This window comes from Loxodonta africana, chromosome 5, assembly GCF_030014295.1.
Source record: "Loxodonta africana isolate mLoxAfr1 chromosome 5, mLoxAfr1.hap2, whole genome shotgun sequence".
In the NCBI taxonomy this organism is placed as follows: Eukaryota; Metazoa; Chordata; class Mammalia; order Proboscidea; family Elephantidae; genus Loxodonta; species Loxodonta africana.
In genome coordinates, this window is record NC_087346.1 from 101,158,382 (window position 1) to 101,179,434 (window position 21,053).

The 21,053-nt window shown below is 37.4% G+C and overlaps 2 protein-coding genes across 2 annotated transcripts in view; one reads left to right on the forward strand and one right to left on the reverse strand.

The window, feature by feature from the left end:
• Positions 1 to 6,896, forward strand: part of IGFBP7 (insulin like growth factor binding protein 7) — an 84,114-nt gene extending 77,218 nt beyond the window's left edge. The window contains exons 3-5 of the mRNA XM_003415897.3: positions 4,565 to 4,681; positions 5,261 to 5,387; positions 6,626 to 6,896. Coding sequence (XP_003415945.1) covers positions 4,565 to 4,681; positions 5,261 to 5,387; positions 6,626 to 6,645 — 264 coding nt within the window. The 3' untranslated portion in view covers positions 6,646 to 6,896. The remainder of the gene's footprint in view (positions 1 to 4,564; positions 4,682 to 5,260; positions 5,388 to 6,625) is intronic.
• The window catches only part of POLR2B (RNA polymerase II subunit B), a 52,198-nt gene continuing 37,957 nt past the window's right edge, over positions 6,813 to 21,053 (reverse strand). The window contains exons 17-25 of the mRNA XM_064285757.1: positions 16,745 to 16,841; positions 15,680 to 15,774; positions 13,083 to 13,333; positions 12,912 to 13,001; positions 12,557 to 12,664; positions 11,716 to 11,829; positions 11,192 to 11,352; positions 7,879 to 8,074; positions 6,813 to 7,079 (exon numbers count right to left, since the gene is read on the reverse strand). Coding sequence (XP_064141827.1) covers positions 6,990 to 7,079; positions 7,879 to 8,074; positions 11,192 to 11,352; positions 11,716 to 11,829; positions 12,557 to 12,664; positions 12,912 to 13,001; positions 13,083 to 13,333; positions 15,680 to 15,774; positions 16,745 to 16,841 — 1,202 coding nt within the window. The 3' untranslated portion in view covers positions 6,813 to 6,989. The remainder of the gene's footprint in view (positions 7,080 to 7,878; positions 8,075 to 11,191; positions 11,353 to 11,715; positions 11,830 to 12,556; positions 12,665 to 12,911; positions 13,002 to 13,082; positions 13,334 to 15,679; positions 15,775 to 16,744; positions 16,842 to 21,053) is intronic.

Consider the following 21,053-nt stretch of genomic DNA (forward strand, 5'->3'; position numbering starts at 1 on the left):
AGAAAAAGAACAAAATGGGGCAAGAGGGAGAAGGACTCAATGCTTAGGAGACACGGACCTTCTGTTCCGGGTGATGGGAAAATTGGGGAACACCTGATGGTGATAGTTGAACATGGGGAACGTAAGTAATGTCATTGAATTGTACATGTGAACAATGTTGAAATGGCACGTGTTTTACTACATATGTATTTGCCACAATAAAAAAAGAGAATAGACTAGAAAATATCTTAAGGCATCACATTTATAAGAGTGTCATTTCACAGAACTTTAGTTTGATATATTCCAGATAGCAGTGTAAAATACCTTGTCAAAAACCTTTGAAAGTCACTGAACTAAATAATTCAGCAGGCTGTTTGTTTTATCCTCGTTCTCTTTGTGATGAAATTTAAGAATATACACTTATATTTAAGATCACGTGTTGTCTCAAATTTAAGCATGGAACTATTTTTTGGATATAAATGAATATTAGAATCCCAACTTGTTAAACAGGGAAACTGAGATCCAAAGAAGGTAGCATGGCTTTCTTCCTCTAGAGTTCTTAGCAACAGCAGAACGAATAAGGTAAGCCTTTCTGCTACTTCAGAGCCCCCTCTCTGAGATACTCAGGATAAAGCAGTAATTCTTGTGGTTGGCACAGCCTGGTGAGTGCTCTGTACTTTCTTACCAGTAGCTATTATCTTGCTGATGCCAACAAATCCCAAACCTTTTCAGCAAATCCCATACTTTTTCAGCAAACCTCTAACCTATAAAGATTCCAAGGGCAACATTTTGAGATGGGAAAATAAACTGAAATAGCCACATTAAACTTAGCCCTGGTGAGGCAGAAATGATGCTTGCAGGGAGGGCAAAACACCAAGAATTCCTTCTAAGCACTCGGATGTTTCCGAGACTGACAGCCTTTCTGTTCAATTCTGTCTTCTCCGGCCTGAACGTTTGTTCATATTAGGGCTTTCATGACCTTTAAGACTATTCTTATTTTTTTAATTAAAAATAGTATAATGATAACAAAGAGAAACCACTCAAAGATATATAAAGAGTTAAAAAGTCCCCACACTTCCCTTGGTGGTTTGAATTCACCCAGCAGCTCCACAGGAGAAAGACCTGGTGGTCTGCTTCCGTGAAGTTTACAGCCAAGAAAACATGATAGGGCAGTTCCCCTCCGTCACGGGGGTCAGTGTAAGCCGTAATCGACTCGACGGCACCTGACGACAATGATCTTTATGGAAGCATTTCACCAGGCTTCTTCTGCGGATCTACTGGGGTGAATTTGGAATGTCAACCTTTGGGTTAGCAGCTGCTCACAAACCGTTTGTGCCACCAGGTCTCCCTCCCTAACTACTAGCGACATTGAGAATCTTTTCTCATTTGGGTTCTTCTGTGAATTACCTGCTCATATCCTTTACCTGCTTTCCCATTGGATTATTTCCTGTTATTATCAGACTGTATCTTCTTTTACGTTAGAGATTTGGACCCTTTATCCTGTGTTATATTTTCTCCTAGACAATCATTTTGTCTTTTACTTATTTACAGTGACTGTAAAACTCTTCTAAAAATTCACCAAAAAGACATAGCATATATATTCTACGCTGCATAAATGTCTTTTGAAGTTTCCCTGAAATTCACTGACCCCCTAGAAATGTATTAACCTGTAGGAATCAGACAGATCCATCGTGTTCCTGTAATCATTACCCCTTCTTCCCTAAGTTAGCGATAGCAGGTTTCAGAAAGGTTTTGTTGCAACTAAAATACAACCAGAGAAGGACAGGACATCCCGTAAGAAGCTCAATAAAGACACAGAAGATCTAAATGCCACAATCAACCAACTTGACCTCATAGACATATATAGAACACTAACAGCAGCCAAGTATACCTTCTTTTCTAGTGCACATGGAACGTTCTCTAGAATAGACCACATATTAGGTCATAAAGCAAGCCTTAGCAGAATCCAAAACATCAAAATATTACAAAGCATCTCCTCAGACCACAAGGCCATAAAAGGAGAAATCAGTAACAGAAAAACCAGGGAAAAGAAATCAAATACTTGGAAACTGAACAATACCCTGCTCAAAAAAGACTGGGTTATAGAAGACATTAAGGAGGGAATAAAGAAATTCATAGAATCCAAGGAGAATGAAAACACTTCCTATCAGAACCTTTGGGACACAGCAAAAGCAGTGCTCAGAGGTCAATTTGTATCAATAGATGCACACATACAAAAAGAAGAAAGGGCCAAAATCAAATAAAATACAACCAGAGCACGCTGAGGACTTCCTGGGCCCCCTGTGACTCTCCCCCTACCGTCACAATGCGCAGCAACCATCTGGCAATTTTTCCAGCCTAGGGATTTCTAAGGTTCAGACTTGGAGGCACTTCCAGCGCACTGCACATCTGTAAAATTATCTTGGAAGCCACTTTTCTCAGCCTGCACTTTTTTTTTTAACTGGAAATCACATGTTTATCAACACTTAAATCTCCCCTTACACAGGCCATATAAAAATTGACACCTTTTTCTATATGTATTCTACGTGGTGTATAACTTTTTATAATATAGCAATTAAAATATATCATGACATCTGTTAAGTACTCATTTTCTAATCAAATACTTGACAGGAACACTGTAAATAGTGTATCAGGCTAATTAGCATAAAATGCTCTTTATTACGAGGCGTAGGATCTAAGGATCAACAGCTCATTAGCTAAGGTTCAATATTTCTATGCTGTAGGTTTCTGATCTTTCTGCTTTGGTCACACTTACATAAAACCCTTAAAGGGTTCTGAATCTCAGTAAATAAATATTAGCTTGGCTAATATTATTCTTAAAGTATTATCAAGAACTGTAACAAATAACTTTCAAAATTTGCTCTGACATAAACTGTTTCTGTCAGCTCCTTGGGAAACTGAAGGAGAAAGATGCCTGTTGAGTAATTATGTTTGTGTTCATGGCATTCACATGAGAAAAACACTAAATTGCCTGGTTTTCTCTAGTAGCAGCAATATAGGATAATCCCAAGGAGGGGAAAAAATAAGAGGCATTCTAAATCAGTAATACTCGGTATTTTTCCAGAAGTGGGAGTTGGCCTCGATCACACATGGTTGCAGAGCCCCAGCCCTGGCATCATAAAGCAGAGAAGATAGAAGGACAGGTTTGAAGCTGAGCGACAGCAGCTAAATAACAGCACAGGGTAGGAGTGGGCCTAGATCACACACTGGAGAAATGACACTGATACAGACTGTACAAAAAACACATACTATGATCTAGTCATCGTTAACAAGATTTGCTTTATTATAGAAGGAAATGAAAAGGAAACTACCTTTTGGAGACTGTAAACCCTTTTTCCTAATTTCAAACCAACATGACCTTGCCTCTTGAAGGAGGCCTGGGCTGGGATGGGATAAACTTCATGTATCCTCTGAATTTTTTTGTAAAAAAGCCACCATCACCAAAAGCAGGAGTACCTGGATGGTGCAAACGGTTAACTCGCTCAGCTGCTAACCAAAAGGCTGGTGGTTTAGTCCATCCAGAGGTGCCTCAGGAGAAAGGCCTGGTGATTGGCTTCCCAAAAATCAGCCACTGAAAACATACTTATGTATGTTCTACAGTGTGTATGCGCAAAAACAAAAAATGAAATAAATTATTTAAAAAAGCTTTATGGAGCGCCGTTCTACTTTGACATGCAGTGCCATGCGTTGGAATCAACTCCACAACAACGGGGCTGGGGTGGGGCTTAAATATTTGTACCCTGTGACTCAGCAATTCCACTTCTAGAAATTTATGCTACATGTATATGCATGAAGAGGTTATAGGTAAATTTTATTTTTCTATATATTTGTATATATTTTCCAAAGTTTATATAATGAACATAGTTTGCATTTTTAAATGAGGGGGATAATTAGGACAATATTCACTATTATTGGCCTTGAACCAAGGAAACTGAATTTCTTCTTAACCCATTCTTTTGAATCTCATCATGATGCAAAGGGAAGGCACCAAGTTTTGTCACCAGGGAATAATGACATCAGCACATGTGGCAGGCATTTTTGCTCTTAAGGCTTTAGTAAATTATTTGATTAATCTTTAGTCCTCAAAAACGAAGTCATAGTATTGGCTTTGGGTTCCACCTACTCTTCCCACTGATAAGGCTGCCGTAGGAAGAGTCAGTCCCCTGGACTTGGTCTCCCACATGAGGTTCCAAGCATCAAGCCTAGCACTGGTGACACAGTTTGTCAGTTAAACAAGCAGGGCTGGCAAGAAAAGGCCTGGTCCTAGAAGCAGAATTTACAAGGGTACAAGGAATGATGATAGCCAGGGGCAGGAAAGTATGGCCATGTGTAGTCCCCAAACATGCAGAAAAATCTATGAACTTAAAATATATAAGCTTAGAGGGAAACTGGAAGGAAGAAATACAAAGGATCTGTATTTGACAAGTATTCAGGAAAGGGTAGTACGTGAGTAGATGCTGGTTTACAATCTGATGTACACCCTGTGCAATTCTAGGAAGTGTGGCCACTTCTAGATTGACGATTCAGTGCAGAGAACTGAGACTACTTCCTTTTGTTTTTGCAGGTTAAAAGGGGTCACTATGGAGTTCAAAGGACAGAACTCTTGCCTGGTGACCGGGACAACCTGGCCATTCAGACTCGGGGAGGCCCAGAGAAGCATGAAGTAACTGGCTGGGTGCTGGTGAGTTCCAAGAGCTGCTGAGGACTTGATTGTGAGGATTACACAAAGGTGCCCAGTGTGCTGCCATCCTGGGAGTTAATCTTCCATCCCTGGGGAACAGCCCTTCCACAGGACTGAAGCTTCTCTTCCAGAGGGAACTGAAGGAAGAGCTGAGGTTTTTGGATGTATAAACAGGAATAAATTTTTTTCCCCTGAGATTTCAAAGCAAATTCTCACAGGGAACTAAATTAATTATCTTTATCAATTGTTGATTAATAATGATTTTACTTGACCTTTGACACTCATGGATACTCATGGATACTCATGGATAGTACTTAGAGTTTGTGTCCTACCAAGGTCTCCCTCAAACTGATATGTGTACCTATCCAGTTTTTCACCTATGCAGTTTGATCAAAACTTTGACATTTTCTCAGAGTACGAATTGTCTGGACAGACCAAATATGATACCTGTATCTAAGTCTCTTAGCACAAAGATTTGCACTATGACTTTACCACATCTTAAAAAACTTATGAAATGATGACCTAATTGAAGATACTGGAAAAATACCAGAGAAGACCATCATTCTTTCTCTTTCATAGGTATCTCCTCTAAGTAAAGAAGATGCTGGAGAATATGAGTGCCATGCTTCCAATTCCCAAGGACAGGCTTCGGCATCAGCAAAAATCACAGTGGTTGATGCCTTACATGAAATACCAGTGAAAAAAGGTCAGTAATAAATCCCACCGTCATTTAAAAATGACTAGTGGTTTTGCTTAGTAAAGAACAGAACCAAGTCTGAAAGTACCAGACATGGCTATTAATTAATTTCTGTAAGGGTAACAATCCACAACAGCATGAAGTATGCCATCAAAACGTACAGCACATGGCTCCAAAAGAACATTTGGATGGATGATGCAATGTCTTTACTATGACTTAGATGCCTTCACCTTCTCTTACCCTAAAACTCTACTGGAATGACTTGTATTTCCCATAACTTTCTATCTACATGGCATTTTTCCTTTATGCTGTGACTACTATACTAAATTCCCATCTAAAAGGAAATGATTGTGGGCAATCCTGGTCCTTCACTCTGTGCTTTATGAGAAAAAGCCAGAAAAGACAGTATACTGTCAAGAACCCAACTCTATTCTGCCTCCACTTCACTGCCAAAAGGCTTCCTCTTAAGCACACATCATGACAGTGTCCTAGCAACACTACTTTACATTCATATAGTTCTAATAGACTGATGTCTGGGTTGGCTTTCACTTATCCCAGAAATAAGCATTTGTCAAACCATCCCATCGTGAGGATCACTCAGCTGTGGTATAAAACGAAATATCAAGTCAAGATGTGTTTGTCAGATTCTTTTCAGCCAAGATGTGTAAAGCTAGGAGATGATACAAGCCAGTTAGAGCAGCAGCTAAGAGCCGTGTCATGTCTCATCTTGAATGAGCGCTGGATGACACTGGAAAGTTACTTAGCCTCTCCAGACCTCAACATACTCGTTTATAAAAGTGCTCTTCCAGTTTTCTACAGTAAAACCTTTGAAAGCCAGAACGCGTGTAAGGCAGAATCCTGTCAGAGAAGGAAAACTCAAATATTTTCCACTAACAGAGAGCGAAACAAAAGTGGTAAGATTGTGCACCCTATCCAAGGCAGAAGACTCACGAGGCCTGGGAAAACAAGGCTGTCCCATGGAGTTCTGGCTCTCCCAGGTTTCACTGCATGATGAGGTCCATCTCTTACAACAGGTCAGCACAGCAAGATGGTCTTCCACATCTAAAATCATAAAGCCCAAAGCGCACAGACCACTCCGGCACATCATTTCTACAATTACTCATATATCCCTTTATACCCACACTTTAACATCTTCATTTGTTAGAAAAACAAAATTACCTGAAAATTAAGAAGCCAACCATGTTCATGTAAGTAACTAATTTTTATCTTTTTCTTGTTTTAAACAGGTGAAAGTGCTGAGCAGTAAGCCTGCAGGATGTATCAGGCTGCATCGCTTTAAGTAGTCATGGATAACCACAACCCCTGTTCTTGTCTAATAACCAGTTTCTTTTAATCCAGTCCACTAATGCTTTAATTATATTCACTGGTTTTACACAAAAAATTACAAAATAAAGATAACACATCAAGACTATCTACAAAAATTTATTGTTTATTTACAGAACAAAGAAAGAAAAGCATGCATTATCATTAAGACAAATAAAATGCTTTTTTGGGCAATGCGGTACATATTTGTTTTTTTAAAACAAGGTATCATAGAAACAAGATACAAAAGATATTTACAAGTATCTTGTTGAGAATTTTTTCAAAGATCTAAACACTCATCATTCGAGGTGCAATACTCATAGACATAAGTTCCTGAAACAACAGTTTGCACGCGTAAGGCATTCTCACCAAAGAAATCTGAAAAGAAAAAGCAGATAGTAATTAGCAGAGCTGTACTGAAGTGCCCTGACTTCTCCACCCCAGAAAATGGTTAAGAATCAGTTCTGCAGATGATGAATAAAGGAGTTGGCTGGTAACACTCATCCTGCTACCTTGGCTAATCTTTCTCCTAACAGCCTTTGGTACTTCACCCTTTCTGCTAGGCATAAATTATATTCATCTGCCTCAATTAAAAGGTTTAAGAAAAACTTGCTGTTTAAAAATTTCTTGAACAGGCCTTATTGTTTCCAAAGACGAAAACCAAAAAAAAAAAAAAACCATTGCCATCAAGTCAATTCCAGGTCATAGCAATCCTCTAGAACAGCAGAACTGCCCTGTTGGGTTTCCAGGGCTATAATCTTTACAGAAGCATACTGCCACATCCTTCTCCTAGAGAGCCACTGGTGGATTCAAACTGCTGACCTCTCGGTTAGCAGCCAAGCGCATAACCACTGCACCACGTGGCAGTCTGCTTCCGTAAAGATTACAGCCTTTAAAACCCAATGGGGCAGCTCTAATCTGTCCTCTAGAGTCGCTATGAGTCTGAATCAACTCAACGGCAATGGGTAAAAGATGAAGAGCTTAGAGAAATTACCACACTAAAACTAGTTTTTCAAAAAATGAAGTTATTTTTTATCTTTTCCCTCATTTAAAACTATGAATCTTTCAGAGGTGTGCTCTCAACATTGTGAAAATGCTTATCTGTTTCAGCACACTGAATCTGCCTAGATGGTTATATCCTAAACAAATATCAACCGCCGGCAAAGGCTATACATACCTGGGTTTTATTGCGGCAGCCCCTGCACTCATACGTATGGGTCCTGGTGTTAGCAATGGCCATTATTCCACAGAGATTGCAAACGTGAACTTGATATGGATCTGATGCCTCAAACAACCGTTCTCTTAAAAACTGGGCTGCTCCATGGGCAATCTGACAATCTCGTTCCATTTCTCCAAAACGCAGGCCACCGTCACTGTTAAGGAAAAAACAACAGATTACTTTGTGCTTATTTTCTATTATAAACATCACCTTGGCTATGGGCAAAGGTCAAGATTGTTACTAGTCAAGGAGAAGAACTAGGCTGTAATTCTCACACCCTAGCATTCTCTCTACCTGGTAGGGCGAAAAGTTTAACAATTATTTGATGTGCCTGAGAAGACCCTCAAATGCAGTAAAGCATTAGAATCTCAAGTACAGCATATAATTTTCCTCATAAAATACAATGAAGTGCAGTAGAGTCTCACGCTAGCATTTAGCTTATTAGAATTCAACTTTATGCTCAAAAATGAGTAATAAAAGAACCAATCTAAATAGAGCAGCTTCTCAACAAATGAGTCTCCCAGGCAAACTAACCTAAAATGATCAATGCGTGTTAAGTAATGGGAAGAGCAGGTGAATGATTACAGGTTTCCCCAACACAGACGTGAAATGCATTGTTCAGACAGCCAGGAAAGTGGATGGTGATGGCTTCCTTGACGGACTTACTATACAAAATATATCAAATAAGCTTAAATCACTGAGTTCATAATGATTTTACAAAAAAAAACAAAAACAAAAAAAAAGCACTGGTCACATCTGGAGGATGCTAGAGAACCAACTCATTATTTTGAAGGCTGGTAAATAAAGGGGAAGAGCCAAACACTTATCCTTCCCTCACTATATAAACTGTCAGCAAGTAATCAAACAGCTGAGGAGATGGTTTTGTCTATAGACGTACTCTGGGTTTTTTGGGTTTTATAGAAGTACTCTAGCTAGTAAATGAAGAAGGAATGATAAAATTAGACTCTCACCAGTTTGCAGTCCCTATTTAATTAAAGGCCTTAGGCAATAATCATTACCGCTGCTAAATTTTAAAAAGAGAACAACCAGATACGGGAAGAACACAATACTACCTACGAAGTATTACCGCCAAAAAATTCAAACTCTAAATCTTATCAAGCCTCTAGATCTACGGAGCCATTTACAAGGAAAACGGGACAGAGAAAGGTGTTGTACATAGCACAGGATGCAATCAACAAAGTCCAGACTATGATTAAACCCTCCAGCTCAAACAATCCAGTTTCTTCAAAAAGGAAATTATAAGAAAAAAAAAAATAGTTAAAGGGAAATCTATAGATTAAAAAAAGAGGGAGAGGGAACTTAAAGAGACACCTATCAATCAATTGTGAGGCACAGACCGATTTGTATCCTGATTAAAATCAACAAAACTGTTACAAATTTACTTGAGAATCAGGAAACTCTGAACACAAGATATTTAATGACATAATGAGAATACAGTTTTGTTTTGTTTTTTTTAATCCTAATCTTTTAGAGTAGCAGTTCTCATAGTGTGGTCTGTGGACCTCCCAAGGGTCAAAACTATTTTTATAATAATACAACCATATTATTTGCCTCTTTCACTGTGTTGGCACGTGCCCTGATGGTGCAAAAGTAACTGAATAAGACTGCTGGCATCTGAGCACAAATCGAGGCAGCAGAACCAGGCTTCATTAGTGTGATAGTCTGCACTGTCATATACTTGCAGTGAAGGACAAGAAAAGCCAATTTCACTTAAGAATGTCCTTGAAGAAATAGTAGGAAAAAAAAATTATAGTTTTATTAAATGCTGACCCTTGAGTACATACCTCTTTAACATTCTACGACAAAGTTGGATGTTCTCATAAAGCACTTCTACCATATACAGAAGTTAGCTAGCTGGCTGTCTCAAAGAAAGCCCCTTCCATAATTCGGAACTAGTCACTTTTTCATAGAACATCTTTTTTACTTGAAAAAACAACTGAAAGATCAACTGTGGTAATTGAGACTTTAGGTATTTGGCTGCTATTTTCTTGAAAATGAACAAAGTAAGCCATTCAAGAAAAACAATTTTAAAGCACTTCTTGATAATTATAAAATTTGAGCTTTCAAGTGAAAATTAGGATTTTGGAATACCTATATCCACCACCGGGAAACTCTGGTGGTGTAGTGGTTAAGTGCTACGGCTGCTAACCAAAGGGCCAGCAATTCGAATCCGCCAGGCGCTCCTTGGAAACTCTATGGGGCAGTTCTACTCTGTCCTATAGGGTCGCTATGAGTCGGAATTGACTCAACAGCACTGGGTTTGGTTTGGGTTTGGTATATCCACCACCATGGGCTTGAGAGCTTCCCAATGCTTAGACTTTTCTAATGAGAGTGGTAGCATTAACAAATGTGATTTTTTTTTTTTGTATAATGAAATATGTTAACATTTGAAAATCCGCATAACTCAATTACATGAACCAATATTTTCCAAAGGATCAATTATGATATTATAAAATTATGCACTGGTAAAAGATCCATTCAAAGTGCAAGACAGTACAGTGGATTTCAGTATATTAAGTACAAGAAGTTCAAAAAAAAATTTAATGTAAGTACAAAAATACACCATATTGTAATTAACCTTTAGAAAGCTAACACTTGTCTAGTTTTGGTGTAGCATCAAAGAATATCCACAATTATCTGAAAAGGTTATTAAAATATACCTCTCTTATTCAATGGCTCATCTGTGTAAGGTCAGATTTTCCTCATATACTTCAACCAAAATAATATATTATAAATGGAATGAATATAGAAGCACATACAAGAATCCAGCTATATTTTAGTAAGCCAGCTCATTTAGGGGATTCACAAATATGTAATCCAAGGTCACTCTTCTTGTTAAATTTTTTATTTGGAAAATACATTTTTCATTTAAGATGTTATTTATGTTAACATATAATAGGTTTATTAGTGTTATTTTTAATAAATTAATATTCAAAAGTTTCTCAGTTTTAATTTCTAATATGATAAAATATCAATAGATATAACTCACATAAACAAAAGCTCTTTGGGGTCCTGGGATCAAAAAATTTAAGAACCACTCTTTTATAGATACATACTGAAATATTTATAGGAGGAACTCTATCTGGGTTTTGCTTAACATTTAAGTAAACCAATTAAACATTTAAACAATTAAAAACAATCCGGGGTTGTTGGGTGGGGGAGATGGGTAAAACATGACTGGTCATGAGTTGACAGTTGTTGACATTTTCCATAATAAAGGGCTAAATGATGACGATGATGCAATTCTTACCGAGATCTACCTTCCATGGGCTGTCTATTAAGGATCTGAATAGGTCCTCTAGCACGAGAGTGAATCTTATCATCCACCATATGCTTCAAACGCTGGTAATAAGTGGGGCCAATAAAAATTTGCGATGTGATTTTTCGACCAGTAAACCCATTGTACAGGACCTAAAACAGACACGGATTTTAAAGCGCAGACTTAAAAATATTAAACAAGTTCGAAGAGTATATACACAGATACTGTATCATTCCATTTATAAAATCAAACAGACAAAACGAACCTACAGTGTTAGAATCTCGGCAGTGGTTACTCTGAAGAAGAAGGTAATGACCAGAAAAGGGTACACTACACGGCTTCCAGGCCTAGAGAGTTCTGGTCATTTTTTTTTTTTTTTTTCCTTGAGCTGGATGCTAGTCTCATAAGTATGTGTTACACTTCAACAAAAGGTTTAATTTTTTTTTTTTTAATGAAACCACAGGCATACAAAAAAGAATCCAAGTAACAAATTACTAATGTCAGTGCAAAGATACCTCATTTCCCCTGAGATGGTAGCCATATTCAGATAAAAGGTTAGAAATCTTCTGCACGTTGACAGCATCATTAAAGGGAGTGGCATCACCAATTTCACCCTTGTTGGCTGATACCTTTAAAAAACAAAATTGTCGTTAGAAGGTTGCTTTCCTTTAAAAATACATTCAATGAAAAAAATCCTTTCTATAAAAGAGAGGGTTTTGAACTTAAAATCCATGTAGGGAAAGCTGTGATAGCTTAAAGTTCATTTTATTAATATCATACACAAAGTATTTATAAATAAGCTAATTTACCTAAAAAGAAAAATAATTATAATAAGCCTTCAAATAGGAAGCTGTCCATGGAACCAGGCACAAAAAGAATGAAACTCCCAAATACTTCCGACAGCTTAAGGAAAATTACATTTTAATACCCTAGAGCCAAGCCATTCATGTTTTAGGCTGTAGCCATTCTATCTTAACAGGACACTTAAAAATAGAAAACCTCCACTGAAAGACGTCCTCACAGCTAATAATATAACTACAAAATAATAAAGTTCACAGTGAACTAGCTACCAATGAAATAACTCTTCATCTATAGGAAAGAACCAGTCAAAAGGGATAACTGTGTATGTATGTAGGGGTTAGATGTAATAAATTTCACAAGAATTGTGACTTAGCCATAGCTTTGCAAACTTCTAAAATAAAATAGGCATAATCGTAACAAATCTGAAAACAGGAAAATAAATAAATATCAAACTTTTTCCAAAGTACTCTAGCTCAAAAATAAGTGAAATCACCTATCATCATTTTTTTAAGAAAAATCAGTTTGGAACCTATATTTTTAAAGAAAATCTCTTACCTTCCCTTGAAGACATTCAATCAAGTGACCGATAGTCATACGAGAGGGGATGGCATGGGGATTTATGATGATATCAGGGGTGATACCTTCACAGGTGAAGGGCATGTCCTATAAGGAAAATTGTAAAAAAGAGACTTAAGGACACTCAAATCTCTTAGCTATGGAACAAAAAACTAGAACTAATCTGAAACTGAACTTCTATATATTCTGAATTCGCACAACATGGTATGCTTGTATACTTATTAAACACTACAATTAAAAAGTCTTTACCACTTTTGGGGTCTTCAGTCAAACAAATTTTAATTCAATAAAATATTCAACAAAACTCTGGGGTAGAGGTGAGAAAGACACCTACCTCTTGCCTATACTGAATACCACAAGTACCCTTCTGACCATGTCGACTAGCAAATTTGTCTCCAATTTGTGGAATTCTAACAGAGCGCACCTGAAGATATATAAAAATAGGTTAGTTCAGTCTGTGTGGTTTACTTTCTATAAATAGCTACATGAACCAAGCTCTACTCACCCTTATTTTACAAAATTTATATCCTTCCTGGTTGAGAGTTACCATCACCTGATCCACAATACCCGTCTCACTAGTTCTGAGGAAAGTGCTACAGTCTCTCTTGGTATAGCGTCTATTAGTGCTCTCCAATTCATCTTCGTTTTCTGGCAAGGTGACTGTTTTGCCTATGATAACATCATCTCCTGATACACGAACCCCAGGAGCTATCAGACCATCATCATCGAGCTTGTCATAAATGGCGTGCCTCATGCCTGCAAGGAAACAGACATGGAAGTTTCTGAAATGGTATTACCATAGGAAAAGATTAAAAACCACACTCATGAATCAGTTCCAAGTCAGAGAGAAGTCACAGGAATCTCTAACACCATAAACAGTGTTTAGTAATAACAGAATTCCCTTATTCTAAATATTATAAACTACTCTGAACTCTGTAATACCAAAGTCTATAAAGAAAAAACACTGGGTTGAGTCTTAGGTATCTGGGTTCTCCTATGACAGACATTTGCTAGGTGACTTTGGATAAGTGTGCAACCAGTTTCTGATCCCTACATTACATGAAAAAGAGTATCTATGTCCTCTACACACATCCTCACACAGATATTTTGTATTTCATCTTATACACAAAACCACTCACTAGAAATGGAGTAACAGGAAAATGCCTAAGGAGAAAGAATACATTTTACTTCATGCAATGCTACAAGGAGTGAAATTTGTAGCAGGGATACCCCACTTCTCTGGGACATCCTATCCTTTACACTGTATATACAGTTTTTAAATGTCTGTGAAAATAAATAACAACTAGAAAATAAAACAAGAGTGTTTTTTCCAAAAGAAGTATAAAATAAAAAATAATATACAGTTTTTAAATGTCTGTGAAAATAAATAAAAACTAGAAAATAAAACAAGAGTGTTTTTTCCAAAAGAAGTAACAAATGCTAAATATCCTCTCACTGTTTATTTTTGAATTCTTACAAACACTGTGTGTGAACAAATATTACAGTCATACCACATACTAAGAATCTAGTTGGGGTGGGGGTGGGTAGGTCCCATGCAAATGTACAAGCTGAGGGACACAGTACAAGTGAGAATGAGGCTCTGAGATGCGTTCCATGAAATGATGCAACCTCTCTGATTTCCTGTATATCCTACTCAGTGCAGGACCAGCTCAGGAGGAAAGGTCTATAGCAAGCCCACTCCTAGATGCAAATACTATTGGCAAATACATATATTTTCTTAAATATGAGCTCTTAAGAATGACAAAGGAGCACTGGTGGCCCAGTGGTTAAGCACTCAGCGGCTAACCAGAAGGTTGATGATTCAAACCCACCAGCCACTCCACAGGAAAAAGATGTGGCAGTCTGTTTCCCTAAAGATTTACAGCCTTGGAAACACTATGGGGAAGTTCTACTCCGTCGAACTGGGTCACTATGAGTCAGAATCGGCTTGATGCCAATGGGTTTTTCTGGTTAAGAATGACATGAAAACACACCACCACATGGCAAAAAAAAAGGTAACATAACCCAACAAATCAGGGAGGAACAACTCAGAAAAGGAGAGTGAGAATGGCTGCACAATTTAAAGAATGTAATCTTTGTACACGAAAAAATTGTTAAATTAGTACCTGTTTTATTGTGTATAGTGTCAACAACAACAAAATAAAATTTAGGAGGAAAAAAGGAACATACAAGCAAAACTTCTTCGAATTTAAAGTCCAACTATCCTAAATCATATTTTGGCTCAGAGTTACAGATGTGAGAGTTTTCTACATAATATCGTCTTCTGTACCAACAATATACTGTATATGTAGCTTTTTTTTTTTTTTTTAAAGTGTGTGCCATTGTTGCTTCTGGGATTTTTTTCCAAACTACTGACAATATTCTTGAAGTTCTGATGCTGATACTTATTGATCTTACCAGAAGAGACTGAATTTCTTATCAGTAAAAGATAAATATTCCTTCTTCAAATGGTACACAGACCGAAATGGCAAAAGGTTTTATTGTCCAGTCATGTCACCACCAGCAATGACAACCAAGATTGATCACACACAAGCAATGACAACTGACTCATGACAGCTGCCTGAAAATACTGATTGTAAAATATCATCAGTTTTAAGATATATCTCAATTTAAAGATGTAAAAACATGAAAAAGTTGCCTTAGAAACATGAAATACAATATAACTGTGTTTTTTAAGTTGTCTTCTTAATCTTAGATCTGTTTACTTCAACACGGAAAAATCGCTAAAAGCTGAACTTCCGTCATTCTTACACTGCATCATACAATTTAGCAAATAATTTATCATAATCTTAAAATACGCTGTGGTTGTTTGTTAAGTTTGTTCTCTCTCCCCAAGTAGACTACAAGTTCCATTCAGGAATTTTTCCTGTGACTCCTCTCATACTGCTTACGCCACTGTTTCCCAAATTTTGTGTAATAACCCATTAGAGTGTCATGAAATCAATTAGCAGATCATGACTAGTACTTATTTAATAAATAAAAACTATGAGTACCAAAAAAAAAAAAAAAAAACCCACGAAATGAATTAAGAAAGCCGTACACAATTATCCTTGATTTCTAAAATTTAAATGTATCACTTACCCTGGCACGTTTCACGTGTAGGCTTCTCAAAAACTTCTTCTTGATCAAATCCTTTTTTAGACTCCTGTTCTTTGTAAGACCGGTAGAAAACAGACCTAAAAACACATGGTTCTCAAGGTAATTTCTGTTTTTCTTTAATAAAAGAGCTTAATAATTAATAATTTTCACTTCATTGATATTTGGGAGATGAGATAATTGAAACCATGAATCTGAGACAACAGTAACTGTATTGAGAATAAAAGTAAAATCCTAAACGCTATCACATCAGCCACACAAGCAGCGTTTGACCCATAACCCTGACAGAACTGGAATTACCCTAATCACTTTTATAACCACCCCAGGATCTGCTTGAATTGTCCACTGGTAAGTTTTTGACATTAAGCTATAATGTCTACCCCCGCTCCTAGTGCTGGTCTCTGAAACAACACAGGAAAAGAAAAAAAATCCATTCCCTCTTCTAAATTCCCAGTTTTTTTAACCAGTCTTCATATGCCATGGATTTGAGATCAATCTGTCTGTCAATATGACACTAAAATTGAAGCATAATAGAAAAAAGAATGAAAGGAAAACACAGCATAACTTTAAAAATAGTTATATATGGGTCCCAAGATCACAGATTTATTTTTAATTCTTCTTTAGATGTTTCTATACTACCTAAATGCAAACATGTATTTGCTTATTAAAAAAAAAAAATGGCTCAAAATATTAGCATCTGAAAAATCCTGAGATAGGAGAAAAAGTGTCTTCAGGTGTTTGTTGCCATCCACTAGGCCTTCCGCTTTCTGCAGGGGGGCTTGATTTCCTCACACTACACTCTATATACAGGCATCCACACAACAGCATGGTCATCTACAAAGCTTCATGAATGAAGATGAAAAGAGTAAATATCTTAACAGGAAAATTTCTATCTGCTGTTAGATCAAAATGTCTTTCAGTCTGACCTTCAGAAGCACTAATAAGTCTGGATACATACAAGTCAATCTTATTTTTAAAGAACTTTTTTTGATTACAAAAATTTCTATTTCCACTGTATCCATGTTTTGACAAATTTTATAAAAAGCAAACCTGAAAAAGCCTCGGTCTACAGCTGAACGGTTCATGATAACAGAGTCTTCTTGATTATAACCAGTGTATGATGCAATGGCCACAATTGAGTTGATACCTGAAGTGCATTTAAGAACACTCATTAACATATCATCTGGGAAACAAAGAAAAACTGACCCTTTCTTTTAAATCAATTTGATTTAATCATACGTGCATAGATACTTGGATGTTTTTGTCATAGTAAATGGTCTACTCCTCTAGGAATGGAAATTTGTGAGGCAATCACTCTGCAATTTAATGTTTAACAAAAGGGAATCCTAAGACCAGTCATTCTCAGTGTATCTATTCTTATAATCAGTGATTATATATGCAAGTCACTTCACATTTATGAAGTGTCTCCCCAAACCATGTTTTATGACCCTCAGAGCAACCCTGTGCCATAAACATGGTAAGCGTAACTATTCTCATAAATCACAAAGAACCAACTAAATAATCTGTCCATGATCCCAAGCTAATAAGTGAACCCAAGGCTAATAAGTGAAGGGATCAATCCCAAGCTCCTTGTCTCCTGATTCCTGGCTTTAGGTTTGAGCCTGGAACTACCCTCTTCCTTCTCCCGGGTATGCTGTGCTCCCAGGAGGTAAGTCCCTTCACCCCATAACCTTATTCTAAAGTATCTGGGCAAGTCTGGGACCTCAGCTAAGTTTAGCTTAAAAGAGAAAACTTCCAAATGATGTTTCTAATAGTTTTTTCTTAGCTTAGAAGTCCAAACTCAAGAAGCAATACAGTGAAGAGGGAAGAATACCAGAAAGAAAAGATGGGAGGAGAAAAGCCTACTTCTGGCCAAAAGGAAAAATCTTAAGAGCATAAGCCCTGGAATTAGATCAGAGTTTAAATTCTGGCTCCACGTATTTCAGTTGTGTAACCTTGGGCCAATGACTTCACCTTTCCTATTGTTTCCACATTTGTAAAATGGAGGTGATAAACTATCACTATTACTACATCAGTTTACATCTATTCCTCCCTTACTAAATAACAGGTATTGAGCCATGAGTTTTTAACCATTTAATCATCATAAAAGCTTCGTGAAGTAGGTACTATTATTGTTCTCATTTGGGAGGTGAAGAAACATCATAAAATTCTCATGATTCTTAGAGATAACATACGTAAAGCCCTTTGGATGCTGTTTCACACAGTTGAACGCTCAATAATAAGTAACAGTAACTTTGTTAAAAATACCTATTTGTGGACTCAAGGACTATAATATACACATGAAACATAGGATTACAACCCACCTGTCAGCCAGGTTCAGGCATACCTATGGGAATTTCTTTCTGTCGCTTTCTCCTCACCCACTTAGAGGCCGCAGCTCAGCACTGAGGAGGCTCTAAAGTCCCCTGACCCACTTTAAGGCTAACTTTTACCACAAGGCTCATTACTCCCAGAGGACTTGCTGACCAAGGTATCATACTCCACTACAGAAATAGGATTTATACCAATCAAAAAGGCACTCCTTGGGATAACATGATTGGCCCTTTCCCCAGGTCAAGCTTTGAATTTGACATGCTGACATGTCTGGCAGGGCCAGGACCAAGAATTCAACCGGAATGATCAGGAGACTGGTTACATCAGCAGACTGAGCAAACAGGTAAATATGGAAGGCAATGGAAGCCAGGTTTCTCTCTGTTGGAGAATAGAGTTCTAGAATAAACTCCACGATGTTGGACAGGGACGAGTGGTACTGGTCTGAACTCCTGATAATTAAATATATAGAGATATAAAAATAGATACAGATGTGTATATGTATTTACGTGCAGGCATACATGTATTTCCTAGCTCTATTAGCTGAAAGGACCCAGAAACGGTAACATTCTAATAACAACGAACATACCTAGCACCCAGATTTTGGTTTCTAAATACTATTGCTCTTTGCTGCTGTCAAGTGGACCCCCTACTCATGGCAAACCCATGCTCAATGAAACAAAATGCTGCCTGGTCGTGTGCCATCCCCATGATGGGCTGCGGATCAAATTATTGTGATCATAGGGTTTTTACTGGTTGATTTTCAACTATCCTCCACTAAAAGGAGAATGGCTGAGTCAAAGTTTAGGGCACAGAAAGTATAGGACGAGAAAAAACATAAGGAAGTACTTAAAGAATAATGAGGACTTATCAGGAGTCATACTGAAAGTGCTCCCACTGGTCAAATCTGGGACAATTTGAGCATCAAATCGTAAGGAATGGTGGAATCAGAAAACGATTACCAATAGTAAAACTAAGGGCTAAAAGTCTGATAGGGAAGGGGATATTCACATCACCTCAAAGTATCTCCTCAGAAAAAGATTTATTAATTACTTCCTAATAAGTACTAAAGGTCCACGTAAGTGGTGCAAACGGTTTGTGCTCGACTTCTAACCTAAAGGTTCAAACCCGCCCAGCAGCTCTACAGGAGAAAAGGCCTGGCAACCCGCTTCCATTAAGATTACAACCAAGGAAACCCTATGGAGCAGTTGTACCCTGTAACACATGGGATCACCATGAGTTGGGACCCACTCAACGGTAACTAATAACAAGTACAAAATACTTATAATTAACAAAAAATGCAGAAACCTGGCAGACACCATCTTAATCACGTGGTAAAAGTTCAAATAACTCATAACTGGAAAACTGACAGCATGTGCCTCCTGATAGGACGCACTGAGAACAGAACAACACTTCCGTGCCAGTCCTGCCAGAAATTCATACAATCAATCATGAGGAAACAACAGTCAAACTAAAATTGAGAGACACTGTACAAAGTTACCGGCCTGAACTCTTCAAAAATGTCAAGGTCATGAAAAACAAGGAAAGACTAAGAAATTGTTCAAGACTGAAACAGACTAAAGAGACATGTGACTAAATGCAATGCATGATCCTGGATTAGACTGCAGACCCATAAAGGACATTACTGAGCTAACTGGCAAAATCTGAATTAGGAACTATGGACTAGATAGGTAACAAGGTTAACCTCCTGAATTTGATGGTTGTACTGTGAAGAACATTCTTGTTTTTAGGAAACACACACTGAACAACTAAACAGTAATGTGGCTTCACGTCTGCACCTTACTCTCAAATGGTTAAGAAAGAGAAAGAGAAGGAAAGGGGAGAGAATGAATAAGGCAAATATGGTAAATTGTTAACAACTAGAAAATCTAGATGAATGGCTTATAGGAGTTCTTTGTACTAGTCTTAGAACTTTCTCTAACTTTGAAATTATCTCAAAATAATAAAGTTTTTTAAAAAGGTAACATGTTTAAGATACAAAGACAGAACAGCGCCAAAAGGCATGCAGTCCCGACCTGCCATGCCCTCACCATGTCTTATCAGTACCAAAGGAAGAAACATTTGATTTCAAATTCAATCCTTCACCTGTATTCCTTTCCTCTTTTAGCCCTAATAAACTATGTTATCTAAATGTTGAAGAAAACCCAGCACTGCAAGCATAGCTCAAAGATATAAGCATAATGTAGATAACCTAACAGATTTTGTTTTTCCCAAGAGTAACCTCTTGTGGAGGACTCTGAAAATAAATAATTCTAACCTATGAGAATTTGCAATCAAAATGTTAGAACCCCTATTATAGTTAAAAACTAAGAGCCATTGCTTACAAGGCAAAATGTTACCTAAATTGAAAGCCAAAATTCTGCTCACAATACTGCCAACAAACTATACTGTGTCCTTTAATAGTCAACATTTTCCTACCTTCCACCTTCTCTGCACCAGTTTACCTACTGTCCAGTTTTCTTGAAATACCCTCCTGCAAAACTCCTGACTCTCCTCTTTATCAGCTACTTGTCACAACTCCTCACCTGATTTCTTTTACTGCACGCCCTTAACAATAGTGCATTAAGTTCTGTCTCTGGCCCTTTCCTCACACTCAATTCTCCCTAAGCAATTTCATAATAGTATCTATCATTAATATAACAAAAACTTCACAATTCTACACCCAACCTTCTTTCAAACCACATTTGCAACTCACAGCTGGAAGATCACTTCTTAGATGTCCTGGCAGCAACTCAAAATCAGTATATCCCAAACTGAATTTATTATCTTACTTCTAAAACCTCTACCTTCTTCTAATATGCTCCCAATCTTACTAATATCACACCTCTCCTCAAACACTCAAGCCAAAAACACCAGCAACACTTTCAATTCCTCTCTTTCCTCTCTTGATCATTGCATATCCAAACAGTCATCAAGTTCTATCAAGTGTATTCCAAAAGATATCTCAACCATCATTCTTTTTCATTTCTATAGGACCTCACCTTTCCTCACTTAGACTATTACAAAA